This window comes from Panthera onca, chromosome C1, assembly GCF_046562875.1.
Source record: "Panthera onca isolate mPanOnc1 chromosome C1, mPanOnc1 haplotype 2, whole genome shotgun sequence".
Lineage (NCBI taxonomy): Eukaryota > Metazoa > Chordata > Mammalia > Carnivora > Felidae > Panthera > Panthera onca.
The window spans coordinates 202299236-202326569 of NC_138346.1; the positions used below are offsets into that span (position 1 = coordinate 202299236).

Genomic DNA, 27334 nt, shown 5'->3' on the forward strand with positions numbered 1-27334 from the left:
AGCTCATGGATGGGCAGGCCCCTGACCACTTGGCTAGGGGCTGCTGGCATTTGCAGAAGCAGAAGGCCAAATGGTTTGTTCAGGGCTCAGCTGACCTGCTGCCAGGCTGGTAGGGACACACACCCTGGGCCCACCGCTGAGCACTTTGTCCCAACAGACTGCTTGCTCGAGCTTTGCTCTGGGTCTGAACTCGGGGGATGTTCTCTTGGCCCTCCGGGGGATAGGCTGGTCCAACAGACTCACCCACAGAGGAAGGCAGTGGAGGGCCGGGATGTGGGGACGGGACTCGGCACACCCCAGGGAACTCCCTGTGCAGATGTGGTCCCTGTTCTACCGGTGGGTGGGCCATGGGCTGACGGCTTTTTTTTTTTTTTTTTTAATAAATGCAATTTTTACCCACAGAGGGGTCTGTGGGCTGGGCTCAGGAGCACAAAACACTTGACTTTTACTGGTGAAGAACCAGGGCCTTCAGGGAAACAGGGGGTTTCTGACCAATGAACCATGTCAGTGAACCTGAGTGTGCCCTTGTGCCCTGCCCAATTCTAAGCTCTGGGTGTGGCTCTCCCTAGGATAGCCTGTGCCTCAGAGCCGTGGCCCTAGGAGAAGTTGGGAAGAGGGGGGCACAGAGAAGGCTTAGCATCCATCAAGAGACATCCTTCTGGACTCCCCATACCTGCCTTTGGCTCTACCCCAGAGAAGGGCATGAGGTTTCCTGCCAGGTAGTTGGGGACAAGAGGGCGGGTGGAGGAGACATGGGCGGTGGGGAGCAGAGCCCAGAGGAAGGTAGGGGCTGCCCGGGGCTGGGCTGGCTCTGGGCAGAGCAGGGAGGTGATCTGCTGGCTTGGTAGCCGATTCCTGCTTGACAGGAGAAATCTAAAGCCATCTGCTCAGGCTTCAAGGTCGGAGAGCAGTGACCCCATGCGCTCTGGGCCCCTCTGGCTGCTGCCCTGCCTTTGGCCCTCTTCAGTTTGCTGGTCCTAGAGTCCAGGCCCCAAAGGCTGTGGGCGCTCGTTTCTCGGCCTGCTTCTGCCCAGCTGGGGACACTTAGCTGTGCAACCTCACCTTGACCCTTTGCATTCTGAACCTCGGCCGGATGTCAGCCTGGTCTGACCCTCTTCTCAAAGCCTGTGCTAGGGTGTTTTGGACCCTGGTTGAATTCTCAGGGCACCTGTCACCCAGTCCCCCCTCCCCCCAACCAGCCCACTCACCGTCACCACTTCCCAGCCCCACTCCCTGTAGATGGGGTCGTGGGTCTGTCGCCACAGGTACATGTAACTCTCCACCACCTCAGGCCGCAGGATATAGTAGCTCTCGCTCAGCTGTGTGGCCACTGCCTCTCTGCCGGAGTTAAACCAGAAGGCCTCGGGCCCCAGTTTGGTATCTGTGGGGATGACCAACCAGAGGGTCTAGGTCAGACCTCCCACCTCCTACTTTTCAGGACCTGGCTGCCCCAGGAGAGAGCTCAGTGGCCTGGAAGCAGTGGCAGGGGGAGGGCTGGCGATGGACTGATACCGGCTGGGCCCTGCCTATACCGCCAGCCAGAGCAGAGCCTGGCAAACGCACAGCTTCCCTCTTGGCCTAGGTTGGCCACAGCAAGACCCTTGAGGCCTCGAACATTTTGCAGTTTTAGAATCTGAGAGTCCAAATGAACTATCCAGCAGTCGGGGGGGACAAAGGTTTGGGCGATGTTCCCCAGCTGTGTGTTTTGAGATGTTAGCTCTGCAAGATGTGAACCGGAGCTCAGCCAAGAAAGGATTTCAGGTTTAAATACATTTAAGGAACAGTGGGTCAGATAAAGTGAAAGAGTCTCCCGTCTGCAGGACTTATCAGATCCTTTAACATGCTGATATGCAGTGATGCTTCTCCACACACCCCTTTCTTAGGGCACCTCTATTTCACACCTCCCAGAAGCTTCCAGAGCCGACAGGCTGGGATAATGTCGAGGTGGAGATGGGGGGGGGGGGCGGGGGGGGGGTACTGCCCAGAGGCACATACTCAGGCAGAGGCAGCTAGATAAAGAGGGCCTGATGAGTTCTGAGTTTCATTTTGTTATCATTGTTTGGCTTGTTTGTTTTTGGACAATTTGGTGCTGTCCCTGTTTTCTGGAGGACCATAATTATAACCACAACTACAGTCACCACCTATGATTTCAAGGGCTGTGCTGGGTGCTTTCCATACATTATTTCAATCCTTAAAACATGGTTTTCTTTGCTAAGGTAGATGTTATTGTCCCTCTCCCAGGCACATGGAAACTGAGGGTCAGAGAGGCTAAGTAATTTGTCCAAGGTAACACAGCGAGCTGTGACTGAGCTGGGATGTGACCCTCGATCTGTCTGATGCCCTTTCCCTGGACTGTGCTCTCTCTCTTTTCCTCCTGGGTCTGAGACTCTAGGCCTCCTTCCTTTAACACCTGTACATCACATCTGGGTCAGCGGAGTGCCCAGCTCTGGTCCTCAGGTGTCCCCTTCCTTCTTCCCATTGGGTCAGGACCCTGAGAGGCCCTGGGTTGTTTTTCCTCAAGAGACGACTGGAGCTTTGCAGGACATCCTACTCCCATGGAAGGCTTCACGGAAACGGGACCCCCCAGACCCTGGCCCCTTCGATTGCTCAAATGCTACAGCTGCTCTTGACCATCAGCAAACAGTCATTCTGCCAAGCGGCTAATGGGGTGAGGGCAGGAGCGACCGCCGTGGTCGTCCGTGGACAAGCGGGCTGGCTGGAACAGCATGCTCTATTAAGTGCGTGTCTTTTATGGTCTGGGCTGATTGTCCCAGACAAACAGCGAGCTTTTTATTATTCCTGAGATTTCCCGTTTGTTTATGGTCCTGGCTCTCTGAATGAAATTGCAGACCTGTTGTAAGGACCCACTGCAAATCACTGGCTTCATGAAAACAGCTCCCGGAGATCTGGACTCAACTGGAGGGGTCAAGGACACATGTCAGGCTAATAAACTCCTCCGTGCTGTGGCTGAAGGCGGCTGGCAATGTGCTCTATGGGACCCTCTATCTCACCCTGGGAGACCTGTGTTACTGTTTCCATTGAGCAGGTAGGAAAATAGAGGCCACCCAGCTGGTGAGTGGCAGAGCAGCACTTGAGCCACGAATATTCAGGGCAAATCTTAGGTCCTCTCCTCCAACCAAGCCTGGGATTAAGTTCAGAGCAGTGGGCACCTCTCAGGGCCCTGGAGGAGGGATTTTTCTGAGGGGCACTAGAGAGGCAGCACATAAGAAGGAGCTGGGCATCAGAAGACCTGGGTTCTAGCCCCGGCTTAGCTACCCACACGCAGGGTGACTTTGGTGAAGTCACTTCCCCACTTTGGGCTGACTCAGTTTCCCCATGTGTAAAACAGGGAGTTGGGTTCATGTTCTCTAAAGTGACTTCTGATTCTAGCATTTGATAATTCTGCGTGGAGTGTTGGGGATGGTCAAGGAGCTCTCAAGCTTTCCGGTGATCTGGGAACAAAGAGGGTGATAAACAGGGTGGTGCCAGGGGCGGTAAGATCCCCTAAATGGAGGGGTGGTGGGGAGGAAAAAGAGAGGTACATTCAGGGGTAAGGGTTCAGGGAGAAGGACTTCTCTAGGCTCAGGGAGCCTGGAGGACTTTCCGCTCTGTGCCCCTGGGCCAAGTCTTCTCTGGGCCTCAGCATATCTGTGTTGTGAGGTTTGGCCATGATGTGGAACAATCCTTGGCCAGGTGCTCAATACATCACCCCTATTTTCCTTTGAAGTTCGGGTACAATCTCAGTGCACAGACAGCACGTCCCTCGTACAAATTCTATGTAACTTCCAAGGGGAAACTGTGTTCCCTTCACTCACTGTCGCTCCGCTGGCTTGTCTAGTTCTTCCTCGTGTCTAGCCTCAGTCTCTCCTGCTGCCCTTCCCCTCGCACGGTTACCTGAGCGGGCGTACGATTCGTGGCACGTCTTGGTGATCTGGGCTGCGAGCTCTCGGTAGCGGGCCCTCTTTTCTTCCTTGGCATCCTCAGCGCCGAGGGCGATCATGCCCCCGGAGAAACAGGCCAGGTGCCCCATCTTGTGGTCCAGAATCCCCCCTCGCCACTCGGCAATGTAGGTCAGCCCCCCAGGAGAGACATTCAGCAGGTGGGTCTCTATTGCCTGGGAGCAAGGTGGGAGTTGGGCAGGGGGAAGGGGCATGGGGGGCGGGACAGAGAAGGGAGGGGGAGAGGACGGAAAATGAACATTTTGCAGACAGCAGTGAACGCAGCTCTGCTGGGCCCTCCATCCCGGGCAAAGGAGGCCCTTGACCTTGGCTGGTGGTGGTCTCTGATGGGGCCAGTGGCACCTTCTGCCACTCGCCTGGCTGAAGCCTGGTGCCTGCGGGGGGCTTGCACACGAGGCAGCTCCCTAGGGTGAGTCTCTCATTTAGACTTAAAAAAAAAAATTACTTTTAGGTGATCTCTGCATCCAACGTGGGGCTTGAACTCATGACCCCGAGATCAAGAGTTGCATGTTCTACCGACTGAGCCAGCCAGGTGCCCCTCTTATGTAGACTTTTAAATCTTCTGTGCACAAAGATCTTTTAAAAAATCTTTAAAAATTCTTGGGGCGCCTGGGTGGCTCAGTCGGCTAGGCGTCCAACTTCGGCTCAGGTCATGATCTCCCAGTTCGTGAGTTCGAGCCCCGCGTCCGGCTCTGGGCTGATGGCTCGGAGCCTGGAGCCTGCTTCAAATTCTATGTCTCCCTCTCTCTCTGCTCCTCCCCTGCTCACACTCGGTCTCTCTCTCCTTCAAAAATAAATAAAAAAATATTAAAAAAAAAAATTCTTATCCATCCTCCACTGTATTCTCTCTTAGGGAGTCTTAACCTAAAGCCCAGCTGGCCTGTAGGTGGGCTCCAGGGGGTCCAGAAGGCCCGTCAAATTGTGTATGACACTTTTGTGTACGTGCATTTTCATGGGAAGAGGGTCTAGATATTTTATCTGAGTCTTAAAAAGGACCCACAGAAAGTTAAGAACTTCTCTCTACAAGCCCTTATCACGCACCTTCTCATTTAATGCCCACGACGAGCCAGGCACATGGCTGCAGTGCCCTCTACAGACAAAGGGGTTGAGTGGCTTGTCCCAGGTCCCAGCCACGCTGGGACTGACCTCCGTCAGTTCCAAGCTGTGTGACACTGGGCAGGTTCTATGTGCTCTCCTACTGCCTCGATCTCCGAGTGTATGAAATGGGGAGATGACCATAAACCACCTTATAGGGTTGTGAGGACCGGGTGACATGTGTGTGCAGCCCTCAGCATACTTCCTGGTGCAGTGAGAGTCCTCAGTGCCCGTGGGCTGTTCCAGCTCCTCTCCAGCCTGCCCCCCCCCCCCCCCCAGCCTCTTTTCATTCCCACCCTCTCCTCCCATCCAGTATTCGAGTGTATTCCGTGAGCACCTCCTTGGGGCCAGCAGCGGTTCGGGCAGGGTATATAGCCCCTGAAGACACGCAGCCTGGGCCCTGCCTGGGGGCGGGGCTCACCTGCTAGTCAGAGACGTCCCCACAAAATCAAATACAGGCACAAATTAGGATTTGTGGTCGGCATTTTACAAGAAACATGCTCCACCCCAACTGCGCCACTCCGGCTTGTCTCTGGGCATCCTCCACGATGCGCTTCCCTGGAGACGGCGCCCTGGCCCAAACCCCGGCTGCCCTGGTCCGCTCTTCCCCTGTCGCCTTTCTACGTGGTGCCGTCCCCCACTTTGTGCGTCCGTATCTGTGTGTGTGTGTGTCTGTGGCACGTCTGTCTCTCTCCCGGGACTCTGAGGGCTGAGTGAGAGCAGAAGCCGCCACCACCAACCTCCGGCCAGGGGCTGACATACAGAAGGCACTCCAACACCTTGGCTCTTGGATCGGTTTGTTTCTTTTCCTGCTCCTGCAAGGTCCCGGCTGGGGGGCTGGCTGCAGGACCCTCACTGAATAGCAGATGGGGAGGCTCTGATGACGTGACGTGCCCAGGGCACCTGTGCCACGTGGGGAGGAGCACTGAGGGGGGCGCCTGGGGAGCCGCTCACTACTGGGTTGGGTCTGCTCTGGGCTGGGCCCTGGCTCCTGGGTAGAGCTGGGTCCACGCGGGTGTGGAGGGGTGGCAGGCTAACCCAGGCTGTAGAAATCTGGTTCAGTTACCCACTGTCGACACTTGGGGGAGAACACAGACATCTGGGGGCGATCCCATGAAGCCTCAACCGCAGTGCAAAAACTGCCCCTTCCAGACTGACTCCCGTGGGTTATTTCCATTCTGGGTTAATGCCAGGCTAAGTAATTGTGGTAAAGACGAAATGACAGACCAGTCTCTCTGTGAGGACACTACTGAGACAAGCAGATAGGTGCAGAGATTAAAAATCAAGGCTTTCTAAAACCCTAAGCCAAATACGAGACAACACAGGCTGCCAACTGACTGGTTAGGCTTCAATCATAGCAGGAGACAGAGCAGAGCCGAGCGGGATACAGAGGCCTGGGTTGGAATCCCAGCTCTGCAATTTGAGAATTGGGTGATTCTGGGCAAATTTATTTCACTTTTCTGAAGACTCCTTCTCATTGGTAAACTGGGAAGAATTCCTGGGATGGCTGTGAGGTTATGCAAAGCCTCTGCTTCCTTTGGCCCTCCTGGAAGGGACATTCCCGAGAGGGACTTCAGGCAAGCCAGGCTCCTTTGTGGTTGGCAGGAGCACTCTATCTGGAGTCAGTGTTTGCACCCTGGCTTTGACACTGGCTGCTGTGTGACCTCGGGCCTCTCTGAGCCTCAGTTTCTCGTCTGTAAAATGGGGTTAAATAAGACAAGGCAGTCAATGCACCTGCCTGGAGGAGGCCGCAGTGACAGATACTCTCCCTGTCCTTCTTTTCGCTCCTCCTCTCCTCCTGGGACCCTCCAGGGGTGTGCCCAGTCTGCGTGTCTGAATCGTCCACACCCGCCTGTGCCGGACATTGTTCTAACTTATACACTGGAAACCCACCCCCCCCCCCCACCCCGCCCCGCCCCCTGCCCCAGGCAGCTTTCAAGGCTGTTTCCTGGGCCTCAGCCCAGAGGTTCTGATGTACCTTGCCAGGGTGCAGCCTGAGCAATGGGATTTTATAGCTCCCCTGGTGATTTTTAACGTGTGGACAAGGTTGAGAACTACCAGAATATTCTTCAAAGCCCCAAACTTGCCAGAGGCCCAGTCTTTACCCAGGGTCAGAGATACTCCAGGCTCTTCACTAGCGATATCAAATTCAGGGAGCAAAGCCAAGTTCTCTCCTGTTCAATCAAGTGCTTTCCATAAAGCTCCCGTTTGCTTAAATAATTCATGACCATTTCTTCCCTTGAAGCCTCAACTACAGTGTGCCCTGAGGGCAGGGAACCAGGCTGTTCACTAACTTCATGTTTACCCTGCAAGGAATGACAGAAATGTAGAAAGGCCTTTCCAGGCAGCATCTCCTGTGCAGGCTGAACACAGATCCTCAGACAGGAGACACTGGCTGTGGTCTAAGCTCAGCTGGAGCTGAATCTGGGGCTGAGACTCAGACTGAGATGGGACTGCAGTCCCAGTAGCTGCTTCATGACCAAGGTCTTGGTGCTGGGGAGCTGGGCGGGGAAAACTCATCACCGAGCCCACAGTTTAAAAGGTCCATGGCTGAGGCGCCTGGGTGGCTCAGTCGGTTGAGCGCCGACTTCGGCTCAGGTCACGATCTCACGGTCCGTGAGTTCGAGCCCCGCATCGGGCCCCTGTGCTGACAGCTCAGAGCCCGGAGCCTGTTTCAATTCTGTGTCTCCCTCTCTCTGACCCTCCCCTATTCATGCTCTGTCTCTCTCTGTCTCAAAAATAAATAAACGTTAAAAAAAAAAAAAAATTAAAAGGTCCATGGCTGTGGAGGCCTGTTTCAATGCACTTCCTTTACGCACTACTGTTTCTGGTCAGACTCATGCAATCAGAGGGTAGTTAGAGATCACTCATCCATCTGTCCAACTGTTCATACCCATTCATCCACTATATCCACTCACCCATCCATCCTTCCACCTGCCTATCTACCCATTCACCCACCTATCCATCCTTCCACCCACACATCCACCCATAACTCCCTCCATCCATCCACCCATCCTTCCACCCACCCACTGACCCACCCATTCACTCGTCTGTCTGTCCATCCATCCATCCATCCATCCATCCATCCATCCCTTCAGCAATCATATGTTCATTTGTTCACAAAACAGTTTTTGTGTGCTTGCTATGTACCGGGCACTGTTTTAGGAGTGAGGCAGACACAGTGAATGACTAGACAAGATCTTGGCTCCTTGATAGCTCACATTCTATTTGGGGAAGACAATGAATGAGTAAACAAATATGGGCACATGATAATTTTCAGTGCCCATGAAAGCAAAGAAGAGAGTAAGTCTGGGGTTTGTGACAGAGAGAGGTGGCAAAAGGCCAATTCCTAGTGGTATTTGAGTTGACCAATAAATGGGCCACAGCCACTTGAATGATATTCCACATAGAGACAACAGCAAATACAGAAGCCCCAAGGTGAGATTGAGTCTGGTGTGTCTGCAGGAGGCTGGGGACCACACCTGACAGCAAAGGGGAAGGAGTTCAAGGTGACTGGTAGGTCTAAATCAGGTGGGCAAAGGTGAGGAGTCTAGTTTATTCCAAATGTGAAGGAGCCAGTTCTCCTGGCTGCTGTGTGGAGAGCCGACTTAGAAGGGCAGAAGAGCAAGAAATCTAGTTGAGGAGACATAGGACCTCAGACCAACACGGCAGCAGAGTAAATCTGACTTGCTCAACTCACTTTATGAGGAAACCGAGGCCTGGAGTCTACCCAGGGCCTTTTCCTTACTTGGGCTCAGAAGCACCTATTGATGGGCCAACGGGAGTCTATAACCTCCTTTCTAATAGCGCAGGTTAACCAACTCCCTCTTCCATCCTGAGGTGTCCCCCTCCTGGCAGTCACCACCCCAGCCTACCATCTCTTGTTCAGTTCACACCCTACAGCCAGACCAGCGGTGGTGAGGGGCCATGGGGGAAACACTGGGGCTGGCTGAGAAGATCTGGCTTTAGCTCCGGCTCGGCCAGCGCTGTGCCGTGTGCCTTTGAGCAGTGCCTTCCCCTCTCTGGGCCTTGATTTCCATCCACATAGAGAGAAGGAGCAGAACTGGATGCTCCACTGAGGGAGGCCCCCTCCCCATTTGGACACGCTAATTACATCATCTCTGCTCCACCAGGAAGAGAGCTGAGGCTCTTGCTTTGGCAGCCTCTTTTGGGGGCTCCCAGGCCACCATCTGACTATGCTGTGGGCTCTGACACATTGACTGAAGCCCACACACCACGGTTTCTGAAGCAGACTGACTGCCACTTCCTGTGAGGCCTTGGACAAATGACTTTCCCTCCTGGAGCCTGGGTTTTGCATCTGTAACATGAGGATGCTAACATGGCCCTAATTTCAAGGTGTTCGAGAAGAGTCACAAACTGGGTGTGCAAAGCAACTGGCTGGGGAGGAGACTGTCTTGTTCTTCTGGCTAGCACGCCACGGTGGGGGTGGTGGCAGTGAGCGGGCCCCCTGCACTTAGGGGCCTGTGCCAGAACCGGTGGTGAAGGACCGACCACCGGTGAAGAATCTGGCACTTGTCTTACCTCTAAGGCTTCATAGTACATATCTTTAGCCTCCACATCTGTCTTGGCCGACATCAACCAGGATTTGATCAAATATTCATAAAAACTGTCCCCGAGTCCTCCAACCGAGACGTGGTCTGTGAGGGGAAAGAGGACAGGAACATTATTTTTAAAGTATTAAAAAAATTTTTTTTTGATGTTTATTATTTTTGAGAGAGAGAGAGAGAGAGACAGCACGAGCAGGGGAGGGGCAGAGAGAGAGGGAGACACAGAACTGAAGCAGGCTCCAGGCTCTGAGCCGTCGGCACAGAGCCCGGAGCGGGGCTCGAACTCACGGACCGTGAGATTATGACCTGAGCCGGACGCTCAGGTCAGGACCGGACGCTCAACCGACTGAGCCACCCAGGCGCCCGAGGGAACATTATTTTTAACTGCTGAGGCCACCAGGCAGGTCTCACCGAGGGACTCATTGGGTGGCGAGTCTCATGCGCTGGCCTCTGTGGTCCCCCCCAGTGCTGGGTGCCGATGGGGAGCAAGTGTTTGATCAGCAGCCTCTGAGCCCTGAGAGAACAGGGGCAGAAAGGAAGGCACAGACTGTGACTCGAGGAACCGGGGCCACCTTGAACACGATCATGCGGCATGCAAGTGCACAGGCTCACCCGGGTATATAAATCATGTCGCTTTAGCAGACCGAGGATGGCAGGGCCTCTGGTTATTAACTGTAAATGAGTTGCATTTCTTTAAAAAGATAATCTGGTGGCAGGGAGTTCAGAGATTTTTATTACCCGGTGACAAACATGGTAATTAATGCCGGGCAGGTTCATAAAAGGCCATGGAAAGGAGGAACGGGAGCCTTAATTTAGTCACAGTACAGAACCACTTGGAAAAACCAAGCTTAAATGGAGCAGGTTAGGATAAATGGAGTTTCCAAGGAGCAGGGGGAGGGAAGAATTGGGTTTTGAAGAGCCCCTCTTTGCCCTGGGTGGCATCAGCCTGGAGTTGGCCACAGAGCAGGACCGTGAGGCTGTGGCTGAATGAGGAGGTGACTCCGCTCAGGGCTGTCCCGGGAGAAAGACGGGTCAACCGTGAGCGCTTAACCCGAGCGGCAAGACACGGAAATCACTTCGCTCCCATGCTTTAAAAATTAACAACAGGGAAACAGAAAGGCATTTAATAGAGAAACAAAGAGGAAACTTCAGTTCCCTGTTAAGATTCATTTAAGCAGAAAAAGGGAGGAAGGAAAATAGGGGGGACAGATTCAGGCAGCAAAGGGGCGATGGGGAAGTTATTTCCAGCTCCTCTGGACAAAGCAGGGATAGGAAGACAGAAGGGAGGGGAAGTGGGGGGCGGGGAGAGAAAAGGAAACAGAAAATCTGTCAAAAGCTACCATTTCTCCAGGGTCTACTGGGGGCCAGGAACTTTACTGTATTGTCTGTAACAACCTCCCAAGAAGCCTGTAGGTAAGCGTTGTCAACCCCTTTCCCAGATGGGAAAACTGTGAGTGGGCCTACATAGTGACTCCAAGGCCACCAAGGTGGCAGAGCCCTCACTTTCTGCAGCCTGACAGTCAACCAGAGGATGAAAATAAAGGTGCCTGGAGTCAGAAAGGTCAGCGTGGAGAGAGAGGGACCAAAAGTCAGAGGGTAGACAGGTGGGGACCAGGCAAGTGGGCTGAGAGGCGAACCCACAGCGAACCAGCCCTTCTGGCTCCTTCCGGCCCCATAAACAAATCATGGCCCAGCAGGGGCTCAGCAAAAACTGGACCGGATCAGAGAAATCCTGTGCCTTGGGGAGCCTCGGGAGGGGTGAGTGTGGGCTGAACCTTGCTCTGTGACGGGGGACTCAGCAGCACACCCCCCATCCCCCACTGCTACATGGAGGACACGGCTCGGGACGCAGCACAAAGGGAGGCGTGGGGCATGCCAGGCCCGGCATGTCCATGGCGTGTCCATGGCTGGAGCAGGTCCGTGCCGAGCAGGGGGCTGAGGAAGGCCGGAAGTTAAATCGGGTCAGCCTCCACTCAGGGCCCTCCCACAGCTCACAGCCCACAGAAGAGGCACACGGGCACACAGCCGAGGGCACTGTCACCGCCAGGCTCACCTGGGCCTGCTTCCTGTCACCGTTTTCTCCACCGCCCCAGACACTCCTAGCCCCTTGCCTCCCCATGCTCCCTCTCACCTGTGGTGACCCCTCTGCCAGGAACACCCTTCCCCCCTACCCCTTGCCCGGCTAACACTTCCTCCCTGCTACACCCCAGCTCGGGCATCCCCTCCTCAGAAAGGCTTTTCTGTGTCCTCATAAACCTGCTCACAGTCCTTCCCTGCAGGGTGACCATGAGAAGTGAGATAACCCACATGCAAATCCGGCCCTCACGTGGCAAGCACTCAGTGGTAGCAGGTCCTGCTCTTACTGGGGGTGTCCTTGCCGCTGGCTGCCCCCAAAGCTGTGGTGTAAGTATCTGCTTATGGGTCCACCTCCCCCACCAGGCTGTGGGCTCTTTATGGGGAGGAACCGCATATGATTCTCATTTTACGCCCAGCGCCTGTATGGCACCCAGTGGATGTCCAGGAAGTCCTGAACGAAAGAAAATAAGGTAGGTTTGAGCTGTGTTGGGAAGGGCTTCGAACGCCAAGCCAAAGAGTTTGGACTTCATCATGCGATTGCAGTGTGTGTATGAGGCGGTCGAGGGCGTCTTCTGGCAGGTACGTGCAGGAGACGGGAGCCAGGCCGCCAGGAGTGCCATGGGAGTTTGGGACAGGACACCCTCTTGGGGACACGCGCAGAGCTTCTCAGGGGCCTCTATCAACGTGAACAATTGTCATTTGGCACACAGAGAGCCCAGGGGTGGGAATCAGAAGGCAAAGATCTGCCATTAGCTCAGGGCAAGCCATCTTCCCCTCTGGGCCTCAATCTTTTGATCAATAAAATACAGAACAGGAGCATGAGTTGGTGTGCATGAGCCTGAAGAGAGATGGGCTTTGCTGCTTCCTGATCGTGTCATCACACTTGGCAGCGGGAGGCCGCCACCCTACACTGGCTCTCAGGAAAGTACCGTGAACCTGGGGGAGGCTGCCAAACTGGGGCCAGTGGGCAGCTCACACTACGCACCCACTGGGGAGAATCTAGATTTGCCACACCTTCTCATCGAGGAAGGTGTGGGATTTAGGCAGTGGACCAGACAAGCCACTCCGGGGGCCAAGCTGAAGGGCGGGCAGCTCTCTGAGCTCTGAGTGGCTCTGTGAGGCTTGGTCTCATCTGTGCTTGGTACCAGCAGGAGGCTGGTGAACTTGTCTTGGCTGTGAAGTCCCAGTGGCAGGAGGGTCTTGGCCTCCCCTGTTACCCTGCAGCTCAGTTTCCAGCGGGAGCAGCGGGGGCCTGGGACCCGGACGCAGACCTAACTCCTTCTCTCCAAGCTGCAATTGCTGTGGTTGCAAACACGCTTTGGATCCAGAGGATTCAAGGAAGGAAAAGAATGCGAACACACTTAGCTTATGCAAGTTGGGAATGTTCCCATCTGTTGGGAAAATACACAATTACCAAAAAGTCTCAGCAAAAACCACAGAAAACCTGAGATGAGTCCAGGTGCCAAGCCCATGGGAGGAGGAAGGCAGGCCCCCGGGTGAGCAGGGCTTGATAGCCTTCCCTCTGTTCTCTAGCAGGCCTCAGATTCATACTTTATTCTATTAATTTTTTTCATGTTTATTTATTTTTGAGAGACGGAGCATGAGCAGGGGAGGGGCAGAGAGAGAGGGAGACAGAATCTGAAGCAGGCTCCAGGCTCTGAGCTGTCGGCACAGAGCCTGACGCGGGGCTCGAACTCATGAACTGCAAGATCATGACCTGAGCCAAAGTCGGACGCTTAACCGACTGAGCCACCCAGGCGCCCCTGATTCATATTTTATTAATATGAAACCATTTTCCGTATGTGACCGACTTTGCTCAGTCTTGTGACCCCTGGCGCAGCCTGAAAAGAAAGTTATGTTTCTCAGCGGGGTGGGTGGGGGGCTCCCTGTAATTTGCCAAGGTAGCTGTTGGGACTGGGAAGCCACGCCCCTCTCCCTCTCTTTATGGCTTTTGCTGGAGCGGCTAAGGCCAGCAGGGGGGCAGTTTATCTCTTTACCCAGTCGGGCCTTGCAATTAAAAGCAGTAACAGTTATTGAACTGTCTCTTCCCGTGGCCATAATCTGTAATTCAAACCTTCATTTTCTCCCTGCACTTTTGGATTTGGCGGTGTGTTTTGGTTAAAAATACTTTGCATTTCTGTAAGTGGTTTTTGCAGGAGGCCACTTGGGAGTGAGGTCATCATCAGGGAAAATTCCTGGGTCAAATTTTCTGGGCCTTCTGGACCTGTAATCACAGAGACTCAGGGGTGGAAGAACGATGCCTCTGCAGCTTTTCCGTGGTGTCCCCGCCGGCTGGCCAGCCCTCCGGGCCCTGACTGTATACTTTTACTGATGGGTATTCATCATCTTTTAGAACAGCACATATCATCTTTGGAAGATGAACTGAAATCTGTTTCCTGCCCCTTCTGACCGTTACTCCCACACCCCTCCATGGTGCACAAAGAACATAACTCTAGGTCTCCTCCCATGTGTAGGAGAGGAAACCAAGGCTCAGAGAGATAAAGTGAATTCCCCACAGCCGTGCAGTAATTAGACTCATATCTACTTTGCCCCTGAGCCCTTGCTGATGTCATAACAACTGGAGCTGGAGGCAGGGAAAGGGAAACGGGTCTTTGAGCAGAAATGGTGGAGGTGAGGGTCGGGGTGCTCTGGGAAGCCCCTAGAAGCAGGGCCCAAGGAACCTGCCGCCACCAATTCGTGCTATGACCTCTTGACATCTTGAATCAAGGCCTCTTGACAAGGGAACAATCCCAGGGTCCTGGGAGACTTTTCAACACTCTCCAGCCCGCACATCCCCCCCCCTCCACAACCCCATTCCGTTTCAGTGGGTGGAGCTGGGGGTTGAAAATGAGGCTCCGTGGGCGACCCACACGTGTCTGGTTGAGGAATAAGCCTCTGAGTAGAGAACAGCAGGAAATCCCAGGACCAATTCTTGTAGGTGTAAGATACAGAGGTGAATTCATGATCTTTGTACTGCTGTATAGTTAGTCCACTTAAGAATTAAAAAAAAAAAAAAAAAAAGATTAGAGTTGGAGGTGGGGCACCAGATCAAAGGGGCTGGGAGAGGATGTATGGTCTTTCTTGGGGCCACTTCTGGAGTAGATGGGTCTACGTGGAACACTCCCACAAGTTTGGGGGATGACGGGGGAGGCTTCAGCAGCATCCTGAGAGATGGAAGGCTGGAGACAGCGAGCTTGTGGGGGACGCACAGGGCAGGCCTCACTACATGGCGGCCATCACACCCCTCACAAGAGCAATGACAACAGTGAAGCCTCCCCACAGTGCCTGGCAGGACAGGTCGTGTCTGGGAGCACAGAGCAAAAGCCTCGCTGGCATTCGGCTCTGATGAATGTGTCCCTCATCACTCGGCCCAGGTGCCTTGCACCGGATGCTGGCGGCAATCAGTTGAAGGCGGCGTGTGCGTCGGGGTGGGGGGGGGCGGGGGGCGGGTAGTGGCCTCTCTGTACTCACGTTGCATCCAGTTTCCGCTCACTGGGCTGAGGAAGTTGGGGTAGAGGCCAAAGGGCTTGTCAATCTTCCTGAGGACCTTCCGGATGTTCCTGACCTGCCAAGATACAAACGCCAGACGCCCCTTCACTTTCTGGAAGGAGACAGTGACTTTCAGCCGATGAGGACGGAGACAGCTTGTTTGGATCCACAGAGGAAACCACTCCGAGGAGGAGGAGGGAAAGCTTCGTAATCAACAGCAGGCAGCGGCCCGGAGGTGGCAAGACGGGGCACGGCAGGAGACGGCCACTGTGGGGCCTGGCCGCTACCTCTGCACGGACCACACTGCCTGGGGCCCTGCTAGGCCCCCACGCCCCCCTCACTTCTCCCCTTCCTCACTGTGCACCACTCCGGGGGATGGGCCTTTTCTGAAGGGGGGGGTGGTTCCTATAAGTGATAGCAGCTCATGTGTAACTGCTAGTAGGTAAAACTGCCTTTTTTCGTGGGTCAGAAATGGTCAGACACTGGCTCTTTCATATGGTTCAGCCTAGGAATATGTTATTTTCTCTGACACCACAGGAACCATTCCAGAGGAAGGGCCTGGGCCCCTCAACACCCCCCTGCCCTAAGAGGCATCTCAGGGTTTTCACAACAACACTGCAACAGCTGGTAACATTTCTCAGTCCTTCTGAGCCAGGCCCATTATAAACACATTACCTCCAACCCTGAGAATAACCTTTGTGGTATTATCTCTGTTTAACAGATGACAAACCTGGGCCTCAGAGTTTCGGCGACTTGCCCGTGGCCACTCAGCTCATCAAGTGGCAGAGCCGGGACACGAGTCACGTCTTGGCTGACCACACAGAGTCGCCCCTGTGTCCAACACGGATCAGGGCAGGGACCGTGCAGCGCGTGTAGCAGAAGCTGCCCCAGCTGGAGTGAGAAGAGGCGCGATTTGCCACCTTCGGGGCTACAAAGGGCGAGAAGCAGGAAGGCTTCATCCATCCCTTGGGGTCTGCTCTCTGGCAGCACAGGAAATCCTTCCAGCACAGAATCCAGCAGAACAGAAAGGCCCTCAGGGACGGTACTATATCATGCTCACAGATTTATCTACAAGACGAGGAGCGGGGAGAGCAGCAGCCTTTTAGCTGTCAGACCTTTCTTTCCAGGGGACAGCACTTTGCTCTACCACATGAGATTTCATATCCATTTATGTTAGCGGAGTCCATTATGGGGGACAGGGATGTGCTTGTACCTGAGTTATTCTCGACTGTCCTGGTGGTGAGCAGTGAAGCAGGCTAAATTAGCTCCCCTGGAGGGTGCGGGTGCTTCTAGAATTTGGACCAATTTGTTGACTGCCAATAATCGCCTCTGTGGGAGGCATGATTGGGGGATGAAAATAGCCAGAGAATGTAAATGTAGAGAGAGACAGAGAGACAAGCAGATGGACTTGAGGGGGGAAAGCCTGAAGCCTGCTATACTAATCTGGTCTTGAAAGAACGTGGGCTTCAGAGTCAGGAAGTCCTGGGCTTGAATCCTGGCTTTCTCACTTACCAGCTGGATGACCCAGGACAAGTGACTTAACCTCTGAGTCTCAGTTTCCTCCTCTATAAAAAGGGGACAACAAGGGGACTCACCTCAGGGTTTGGAGGGGTGATTAGGGATACTATAAGGCACCCAGCACATAGTAGGTGCTCAGGCAGTGGTAGCTAGTGTGTCCAGACTAGCCAGGGACTAGAGTGAGCTCCCTGTCCCTCTCCATAGTAAGCCAGTCACAACCTTCCCGGAGGAATTTGGCTCCATGGCAAAGGAAACACGGAGGCTGGGGGAGGCAGGGCTTGGAGGTAGGGAAAAAAGGATAGGAAAATAAGACTGATCAGGAAGTGGGATTCAACTTACTCCATGAACTTTCAAGGTGGGGTCCCAGGGTGGCAGAGTCCTCCCAATACAAGGGAAAAGCTTCTGAAGTGCAGGTCTGACATGACAGGCCATTTAAGGGGGGCGGGTAGTGAGCCCCAACACAGAGGAAGTGATCAAGGGGCTGAAAAGCTCTTGAGCTCCCCGAGAATGCTCAGAGGGATTCCCACACTGAATAAGGGCTTCTCCTACACCTGGCATCAAAAGACACATGGGTGCTTGTGGAAAATGCAGATTCCCGGGCCTGGGGGGAATCCCAGAGATGTGTTTCCTCACAGGAGTGCAGGGTGATGCTCTGAGGCTGGATGGTGGACTCGAGACTGGGAGCCACCGGGTGGGGGCGTGAATCTTTGCTCTCCCCGTGCTCCTAGAACTCCAAGAGGCTGATATTCAGAGCAGGGAAGGCCTTGGGGGTGGGGGCCTCCAAAGGGTTCTCCTTGGAGGCGGGGCCTCATCTCCCTGGGCGGGACTCAGGAAGGGACAATTGCCCTGGGGCCCGACCGCCACCTGAGGGTGGTATGTATACACTTGCCCTCCTCCGGTTTGGGGTCAGACCCGGCGAGACACCTGCAGGTGGTGGGACTGCCACGGGCTGTAAGGTGGAGGAACTGCGTCTTCCGGAGGGCTTCGCGGAGGGGCAGGAGCGGACAGCTGTCAGACTGGATGACAGCCTGGATGCTATAGCTCTCAGCACCCCCGTGGCCTCAGCCAGCCTGGCACCAGCGAGGGAGAACAGACGTGTGCCTCAGCTGCGGAGTGAGACCGCTTTGCCAGCCTGCTGACAGCACGAGCTAGGCGGGCATCTGGAAGGGAAAGGCAGGCAGATCTCACACGAAAAAGTTAACTGTCTCTGGAAAGGGGACTTTCGCAGCCGGTGGCCAATTCCTGCCAAGGCAAGCTGGTGCCTGGATTTCCGTTGCCGAACTTTCTCTGGGTCCGACGGCACCAGTGAAAACCTTCCGGCAGCCTCACCTCTTCCCTGCCCTGGCAGGGCCCTGATTACTCCCTGTGCTCACCTTCCGTGCCACCTGGCTTTGGGCACACGCACGGCTTCCACGAGCAGCCACGGGCCGTCTCGGCGGTGGCTGGACGCCTTCCAGGTCCCCACCGGCCACCCTGCTCATCGCTGACCCACTTTCCTGTGGCGCTCCCGGTATGGAGAACAGGGAGGAGCTGGGAGAAGACTTGCCTTTTCTGCGAACACCTGGTTGCCAGAGAGCTCGGTGAGGTGTAAGAACTCCAAGTGCAAGGACCCGAACTCCGCCAGGATGCTGCTGCTCCCTGCCATGGCCCAGCCCCAGCTCCTGTTGGAGCTGCTGTGAAAAGACAGAAGCACCTGTCACCCCACTGTCTGTGAGGCTGGCTCCCATGCTGGGAGTGACAGGGATTGCTTAGTGGGGGATCCATCGATCACCCACTAGCGTCAGGCCATCTGCTCTCGGATGCTCCTCCCCGGGGGTCAGTATTGCCATTGGCCCCATTTTGTGGATGAGGACACTGAGGCCAGCGAACTGACTTGCTGCAGGTGATTTGAAGCCAGACCCGTCTGCCTGCACGACTCTCTGTTTCCATCGTCAAGCAGCCCCTGTGAGGCCTCTGGGCCCAAAGACGGCAGCAGAGCTGTCTCGGTGGCCGAGACCTGGCCCCCAAGTCATGCCCAATTTACAGGTGAGATCGATCACAAAGACCCCACAGAACACGTTCTGTCCTCTGAAGGCAAGCCAACCGCTTCACAGTCAGTGGGGCTGCCTGTGGAGAGTACATGGCTGTGACTGGGTCACAATGGGGGCAGATGAAAAGCAGGAGCCCCTCCTGGCCCTTTCCCCCTCTCTCCCCACACTGTCAGTGCTGCCCAAGGGCACACAATGGCTCCTGCCTGGAATTCTGTGGAACCCATGCCCATCAGGCAGGTGTCTCTGGCGTGCCCACAGGCCTCGAGCTGCTGGATCCCGAGGTTAGGAACAAAAGAAACAGGGGCTCTCGGAGCAAAGGTTTCCTCGGCTGTTGATCAGGCATGTCTCACAAACATCTTAGAGAGATCCTAGCCTGGCCCTGTGACCTTGCTGGAGAAGGCTGTCGACTAACCGTTTCCAGGACCTGGGTGCTGCTAAGGAGGAACCGTGCAGAGTCTCAGGTAACCCTCCCATCTGCCCCTTTCACAGATGAGGACAACAAGGCCTGGGATGGTGATGTCACCCATTCTCGATCACAGTTAGGTGCAGCACCCGGGGCCCAAGGCTGGCCTGACGACAGAGCTTGTCCTAACCATCGTGTGGGCTGCCTCTCTTTAAATTATATGATAATAAGTAAGGCTGCTGCCTTTCCAGGTGCTTTCACTTAAATCTCCCTGGCGCCTATAGCCAGGGGGCCAGGGTCAAGTTTGTTAGCTGAGCGGCTTTGGGCAAATCATCCCCTCCTTATGCACCTTAGTTCCTGTATCATCAAGCTGGGCAAGAGTAATTGGTCCCGGTCTCTGTTCCTAGGTCTTTTGTGGGGTGAAGAGGGAGGAGAAAAGTGTAGGGTGGGAGTGGCCTTGGGCAAGCTGCTGCTTCTCCCTGTGCCTCAGTTTCCTCATAATGTATCATGATGATCTTTCCTGTGGGACAGAGCAGCGTGGAGTGAGTGCCCCCTATTTGTAGGGGCTACAAGGTACAGGCTGAGGGGGGCTGGCTCTGCCCTGGCCTCCGGAAGCTCCTCTACTTCCTTGCTGGGATAGCTGTGCCTCCCCAAGAACTGGGCTGTCTCTCTGTCTCCCCAGGACAGGACCTAGGGAGGCAGGCGTGGGAGAAGATGGGTTTAGGAGATCATGGTTTGCCATCTGAGGGACACTCTTTTTCCTGGGGTGGGCTGGGGCTTTTCTGAGGCAGCCCCTCTCCTCTCTAAACTCCATTATCCAGCCTGGATATAGTTTCTGAAGTCAAATTCATCAGTCTCAACTCCCAGAAACAAATGGAGGACTCCAGTGGCCTCCATAAAGAGATGACCACTGGTCCCTTTTTCCTGTCTCCACCTCCTTGGTATTTCCCTGATTTGGAGGCAGGAGGCAGATCGGGAGGGATGGGTTGCATAGAGAGGGGAGACTCACTCTCGGATAATAAATAAAACAGCTTCTGTTTATTGAACCACTAAAGATACCGGGCCCTGGGTCAGGTTGTTTGCATCTTGACTTCATTTAAACCCCACAAGGTAAAATACCATTATTCCCAATATGCAAAGAGGAAACTGAGGCTCAGAGAGGGAAGTAAGTTACTGGAAGGTTGGAGCCGGGAGGTGGTGGAGGCGGGATTCAGACTGGGCTCTGCACATCCCCTAATGGTCTCCCACCCAGATGACCCCACATCGACCCAGAGGGAAGAGGAAAGTGTCCCTTTTCTGTCCCTTTTCCTTCAGGCTAAGTGAGACTTCTCTTTCCAGCTTTCTTAGTGGGAGCCGTGGGTACCCACAGAGGGATTCTTGAATAATGGATGTTTCCTGCCCTCGCAGAGAAATTCAAGGTCAAAAAAGCCTCCAGTCACCCCCCCCTGTCTTTTGTTCTCATTTGCCTTCACATGAGCCTCTCCTTCCTCTCCCCTCCCTCCCAACAATTACCCTCCCCAGTGGGCTTCCTGCAGCGGAACCAGCCTGGCAGACAGGCACACAAGTGCCGGGCAGAGGCGGGCAGTGGGCGGTCGCCTTCCCTCTCCCCTGCCTGCCTTCAATGCCGGATCCCTCAGCACCCGGCCAGCGACTTCGGGCTGGTCGGTTGATCTCTCTAGACCTCAGTTTCCTCATCTGTTAAATGACAGTACCCACACCTCAGAGAGTTATTGTGAGTTATAAATTAGGCATGTAATTGGCATCATTTTTAACATTATGCAATTATGCACATATAAATTATGTGTTTGTAGTTTATTAAAATTATTGCTCGTTTGAGCGATTGAGTTCCTGATGGGTGCCAGGCAGCTCTAGCACCTTATCTTATCTTCAGAGCCAACCTCAGAGGTAGATCCTGCGGTTCTTATTTCAGACTCAGAGAGGGGGAGACACTTCTCCAAGGTCACAGAGTAAGTGACAGAAATGGTAGCGTTGAATCCGAACCCAAATCCAAATCCTAGCTACCGTGTGCCCCAGCTGCATGTATTCTGGGCAGCATCCAGAGACCAGAAGGCATGTGGATCAGCCCTGCGAGGCCACGGGCTCACGGAAGGTCTGCCCTCTGCCCCGTCCCGGTCTCTGAAGCGTGCAGGTGCGTGTGCAGCCCGTGTTCTCCCCCCTGGGGGAAGGGTTGCTCATCGATGCCCCTCCCCAGCATGGCAGAAACTCCCGCGTGTCTGTGCGTGTCTGTGTGCGCGCTCATGGGTCTGGTATAATTGTTCACTTTGGAGCCAGACAGACCCGGATTCCAAGTTCACTCTACTGCTGTGTGACCTTGGGTAAGTGACCTCACCTCTCTCAGCCTCGGTTTGCTCCACTGGTGAAATGGGGTCCGTGAGGTTGAAAAGAGAGAATGCATATCACGTGTTCACACCGCGTGTAGCACACAGTGACATGCTCACTAAACACTAGCACTTATTAAGGTGTGTATGTGTGTGTGTGGCAGGGGTGTGCGAATGGAAGTGTTTGTGTGTGAGTGTAGGGAAGCTAGAGAGGGTGACAGGCGAGGTTGCGTATCTCCGCCTGTATGATTTGGGGGGGGGCGGAAGTCGAGTGTGGCAGAGAGATTAGTCCCTGGACTGGCCACTGCCACTCAGAGGGTTCAGTGGTGCCCACAGGTCACAGCTGTCCCTGCCTCTGCCTCCCAGGCAGGAGGAGCAGTCACGCTCACTTCGGGCAGGGCCTAGTTACGCACCCCTCCTGCTGGGACCCCGTCTGGCCCTTCCTCATAGAGCTGCCCACAGCGAGCCCTGCCCGGGGCAGGGACAGCAGCGTGTGCCCCAGCTCCCACCAGCTGGCCCTCTCCAAAGCGCAAACTCAGCGCCACGCGGGCCGGGGCCGTAGTCATCCCTGACATTCCCCCGGGGTGGAACAGGGATGCATTTTTAGCAACAGACTCTCTTACCCAGAAAATGAAAGGGAGGAGTTGCCAGGAAATATGCATATACATACATATGTATACAGCACTGACAGCATGCAAATAGCCTAAAACTAAATGCATTTTCTTAATCAGAAATGTCAGGATCTGTGTCGCGCATCCGGTCCCGGCTCTGAGGGATAGGGGTAAGGCAGACAGCCCTGCAGGGCTGTGGTTGCAGGGCTTGGGGGCGCGCAGTGCCACGCACAGAGGAGGGAAGGACGGCGAAGCTAAGGTCCTATCCCAGACTCAGGCAGCGAGGCCGGGGAGCTAGCCCTGGGAGAGAGAGCGGCAAAGATACTGTGTTTGTGTCTCCTCCCTGACGGCTGGCTGCGTTTCTCCAGGATTGGTGTTTGTGGGAAAGGGATCTGAGCAGAGCTCCAAGGGCCTGGCTCTGAGACATCAGCCCCGGCACTGAGGACGGGATTTGGTTGGCCCTGAGGGCCCCTCTGTGGCCTCTGCTGGGATTTATGTGATGTCACACCCCAGGAATGTTTTCCGATCAGACAGTTAAGTGAAGTGGCAAAGCAGTGCATGTGTCCCCTCTCTTTTGTGAGGCCCCAGGCAGGCGGACCAGAAGAGTGGGACCTCCCCGGGACAGAGAGGAAGCCGACATGCGACCAGAGCCCAGAGCCCCTGCCTCCGGTGAGGTGCCCTCCTTCCCTCCCGGGCAGCTGGCTGGAGCCACTGCTTGATTGAGAGTCCTGAGGTAAGACGTCACTTCAGGGGGGCACCTGGGTGGCTCAGTCAGTTAACTGCCCAGCTCTTGGTTTTGGCTCAGGTCATGATCTCAGGGTTCATGAGTTCGAGCCCCACATCAGGCTCTGTGCTGATGGTGCAGAGCCTGCTTGGGAGTCTCTCTCTTTCCCTCTCTCTCTGTCCCTCCCCTGCTCTCTCTCTCTCTCTCAAAATAAATACACTTAAAAAAAAAAATCTTTCAGTTAAAAAAAAAGACATCACTTCAGGAGAGGGAACAGGAAGTCTGGTGAGGTGGACTCGGGGTTCTCGGAGAACCTCACGAACGGCCCCAGGGAGCTCCTGGGTGCCTCCTACAACATCTCCCAGGGGTCTGCTCCTGCAGCGCGGGGTGGGCAGCATGGGTCCTGTCTGAGGGAGGGCCAGGCAGGTGTTCAGAGCAGAGCTTTCAGTCTGTAACAAAATGGGTTGGAATCTTAGCCCCAGTTACCTATTAGCTGTTAAGACTTTGGGCAAGTTACTTTTCCTCTCTGAGACTCTGTGTGAATAATGGGGTCATATAAATATCTGCCCTCAAGATAAATATCTGCCTCAAGATCCTGCCTTCAAGAAGCTCCCAGGCCAGCAGGGAACAGGAAGAGGCATGCGACGAGGCCATAAGGAAGCAAACGAAGTGCCTGGAGGCCAGGAGAGGCTGAAACGCTCCTGGCTTAATGGCACAGGTGGCATGTGAGCCAGGCTTTGCTGGCCAGGGAAGCTGGGAGAGGAGGGCAACCGGTGGAGGAACAGAGTGAGCAAAGGCAAGACAACGGGGCACACGGGGGTCCCCAGGAGCCAGACTCATGCTCGTGAAGATTCCCACATCATGAAGCTGGCTCGCCATTAGTCCTCTGGACTCTGACCCTGTCCTTTCCCCTCTTTGGGTCTCAGTCGCCACACCTGGAAAGTGAGTGGATATAAACACGCTCCCGTCCCCACGAGAGGGAAGGGTAGCAGCGCGGAGGGGGGCAGGTAGGCACCCCACGGGCTCTGGAGCTGGACCCAGCTGCAGACCCTGCTCTGCTCTTCTCTAACTGGACCACCCAAGGTCCCCTCCACTCGGGCATTCTGTGACTTAGTGACTACCCAGAAAGTCTCAGGTTCACACACTGAATTAAGCAACAGATCAGGAAGCAAAATCATGGAAGCAGCCAACAAGAATCAACGTTTTAATACCGAGCCAGTAGAACAGAAGCATTACCGGTGCTTTCTGTGACTAGTGGAACCACATGGGAGTTTTCTGCTCTTATCTAACACCTTTGGTGTAATCCACATTATCTGCAATGAGAAGTTATTATTTCTAAAGAGGGGGAAATTCCAATAAGAATGATCAAAAATGGAGTTGGAAGTCCTGGGTTTGTGTCCTGGAATGGTCAGTCGGTTACTGGCTTATGTGACCTTGGCCAGGGCCTTCAATCCTTGGAGTCTGAGCTTCTGTGACCTTGATGCCCCCCAGAAGCCCTTCTGGGTTCTGACACTGGGTTCCTGAGACCCAGCCCTGCTGGGGCCAAGGGTGGCAGTCGGCAGACCAGGGGTCCCTCTGCTCAGAGTCTCGACTCCCTAGCAGTTTGGGGCACCTCCTCATGGCAGGAGGGTGTGATGTGCCTATTGGCTGCTGACCCTAGCTGGGGAGGGAGGTGAATGGGGCACACCCATAGGGCGGTGAGTCAAGGCAGTGTTGGGGGACGATCACAGAACAGCTGCCCCTCCACACCTCAGGAAGATCAGGTCTTATGAAACCTAAGCCCCAGGTGTGGAGACAAACACCGGCCCTGGAGAGTCCTTGGCTGAGGCTAACCTCCACTGTGCCACTGGCTCACTGTGATTCCCAAGGCGGGTACTGTCCTCTCCCTGTGCCTCAGTTTCCACACCGAAGCAGCCAAAGCCAGAAGTGGGAAACCAGCAGATGTCCTACCTTTTGAAGTTCACAACACCTTTTGGGATTCCCGTGGGGGTGTTGAAGGCGGGCAGGAGTTTCTCTCCCAGCTTGATGGCCTTGATTCGGAACACCTGTAAAGGAAGAAGCATGGGGGATCGTGAACGGGGCTGGGTGGGCGCCATCACTTCGAGAAGCTGCTCCCGCCGGCGGATGAACCCAGGAGCTGCTGGTCCGGAGTGGGAGGTGACGCTGTGTTGGGCTCTGGAGTCAGACAGCCTTGGCTATGAACCCGGCTCCTCGAATTCCTGGTGACGTGGCCTTAGTCGAGGCACCTCTCTCCGAGCCTCGGTTTCCTTTTCTCACTCATAACACAAGGCCACTACCGCCTTCCTCAGAGGCTGTTGGGAGGAATGAAGATTAGGTAATGGCTGTAAAGTCCTCACAGCAGCGTCGGGACTCTGAAGGCTCAGTGACTCCAGCTGTGCTCCGGGTGGCCGCTGGGAGGATGAAGTAGCCAGGGCCGCCGTCACCAATGGACCAGGACGCCAAGGGCTGGGTGCGGGGGAAGTACGTTTGGACAGGGTGTGAAGAGCACTGGATTAGGAGTCCTGCCCCGCCCCAGGTTCAATCCCTTCCTCCCAATTTGGCTGCTGTGTGCTTCCCAGCAAAGCACTGCCATCCCACGTGTAACACCAGGGGTGGGGGGTGGGGCCTTTCCCCCTTGACATTCTGAATCTGCCCACGGTTCCCATTTTTTAGATGGGAATGAACGGAAAAGGTGAATGCGGGTCCCAGGCCTCAGGGCCCTGCGGGAGGCTCTGACCCCTTCAAACTGTTCTAATTCAAAAGCACCTGTGACTTTCTGACGCCACAGTTTCCTTCTTAGGAATTTATTCTAAGTAAATAAGTAATGAAGGATGTTGTAAAGATTTAACTTTATTTCAAGGGAAACATGGGAAACATGAGAATATTCTAAATATCAAACAATAGGGAAGTGGTTAAATTATGGCTTGTCCAGGCAATAGAATACCGTGCAGCCACTGGCATGATGCAGATTATTTAATAGCAAAGAAAGGGGTTCCAGTTCATTAAAAGAAAAATACACTTTGAAACAGTGTAATTCAAAGTTAGTAAAAATTACATGCACACGGATGCGTGAGAAAAGGTTGGGAAGGAAATACACTAAAATATTAACAATGGTCTCCTAGGGGTAGGGGGTAGGCTCGTGGAGGAATTTTGCTTTCTTCATTTGGCGTATCTCTATTTCTGTGCTTTTTTCATAATAAAAACAAGCCCACAGTAAGTAGTATTTATTTTTTAAAACGTGACTATTCCGGGTGGAACAACACACGTTTCCTTTCATTTCCGGAGCTGGACCTCCTGAGTGTTGCAAAACAAAGTCATCTTGAGTTCCCAACCCCAATATGCACAATATATGGGCTGAGGCAGCTGTGGAGGGATGGCTGCGGGGCAGTTTGCCGGATCCGGCTGGGATGCGGCAGAGAGGCCTCGGAGGGCAGGTGTGGTTGTTGCTGGGGAGAGGAGGGGTGGGAAGGGAAGAGTCACATGTGGGGCCTGGCAGTGATGGGGACAGAAGAGGATAGTGTCCAGTGCCAGACAGAGGGTCCCAGAAGTGGGCACAGGGGCCAGCCACACCACAATCCCCGAGGAGCTTGTCTAGAACCCAGATTCCAAAGCCCTCTGCCCCAGAAGCCACCGGTTCAGCAACAACAAAGGGCTCTCCTTCGAGGCTCCTGACATCATCACTTGACCCCTGGGAGGCTGAGCACTGAGGCACAAAGGAACCCTCCAGAACCTGAACCCGAGGCTGAGGCTCCAGGCAGCCGACTGGCTGTCTTCTGCCCTGAGGACTCCTAGAAGATTTCTTCTTAAGTGCTCTTAGGAGCACGTTATCACAAACCCCTCTGTGGGCTTGATTAATTTGCTAGAGTGGTTCACGGAACTCAGGAAACATTTTACTCACTGGATTACTGGTTTATTATAAAAGAACAGAAGTCAGGAAGAGTCAGATGAAAGTGATGCAGAGGGTTAAGGTATGGGCAAAAGGGCATGGAGTTTCCATGCTTTCTCCAGGTGTGGCGCTCTCCCCAAATCTGGTGCTCAGCCAACCAGAAGCTCTGTGACCCAGTCCTTTTGGGTTTTTATGGAGGTTTCATCACATGGGCAGGGCCAATTAAACCACTGCCAACTGGCTACCGATTCAGCATCCAGCCCCTCTCCTGTCCCCGGAAGTCAAGGTGGTGGGACTGAAAATAACTACCCTCTAAGTACAAGGTTTTCCTAGCAACCAGCCTCTATCCTTTGGTGGGGTCCAAAAGTCACCCAATTAACACAACAAAAGACATATTTATTGCTCTCATCACTTAGGAAATTCCAACGGTGTTAGGAGCTCTGCCAGAAGCAGGATGCAGACCAAAAATGTATATTACTTATTATAAAGCACAATACATCGATGTGCCAGTGTCTCTACATGACCTTTAATCCTTGCAACCGCCTTGTGGGGAAGATGTTGACCACTTTGAGGATGACAAAACTGAGTCTCAGAGAAGCAATTTGCCCAAGGTTGTGGAGCTACTGATACCAAGCT

The 27334-nt window shown here is 54.3% G+C and overlaps 1 protein-coding gene across 4 annotated transcripts in view; it reads right to left on the reverse strand.

Moving 5' to 3' along the window:
• MAN1C1 (mannosidase alpha class 1C member 1) overlaps positions 1–27334 on the reverse strand; it is a 296651-nt gene that overhangs the window by 1872 nt on the left and 267445 nt on the right. For 3 of the 4 annotated variants that reach the window (XM_078452181.2, XM_060621584.3, XM_060621588.2), the window contains 6 exons: positions 24763–24857; positions 18252–18378; positions 15170–15263; positions 9597–9712; positions 3895–4114; positions 1209–1381 (listed from right to left, as the gene is read on the reverse strand). In XM_078452181.2, the coding sequence (XP_078308307.1) occupies positions 1209–1381; positions 3895–4114; positions 9597–9712; positions 15170–15263; positions 18252–18378; positions 24763–24857 (825 nt within the window). The remainder of the gene's footprint in view (positions 1–1208; positions 1382–3894; positions 4115–9596; positions 9713–15169; positions 15264–18251; positions 18379–24762; positions 24858–27334) is intronic. The other variant, XM_060621586.3, reaches the window with a different exon arrangement.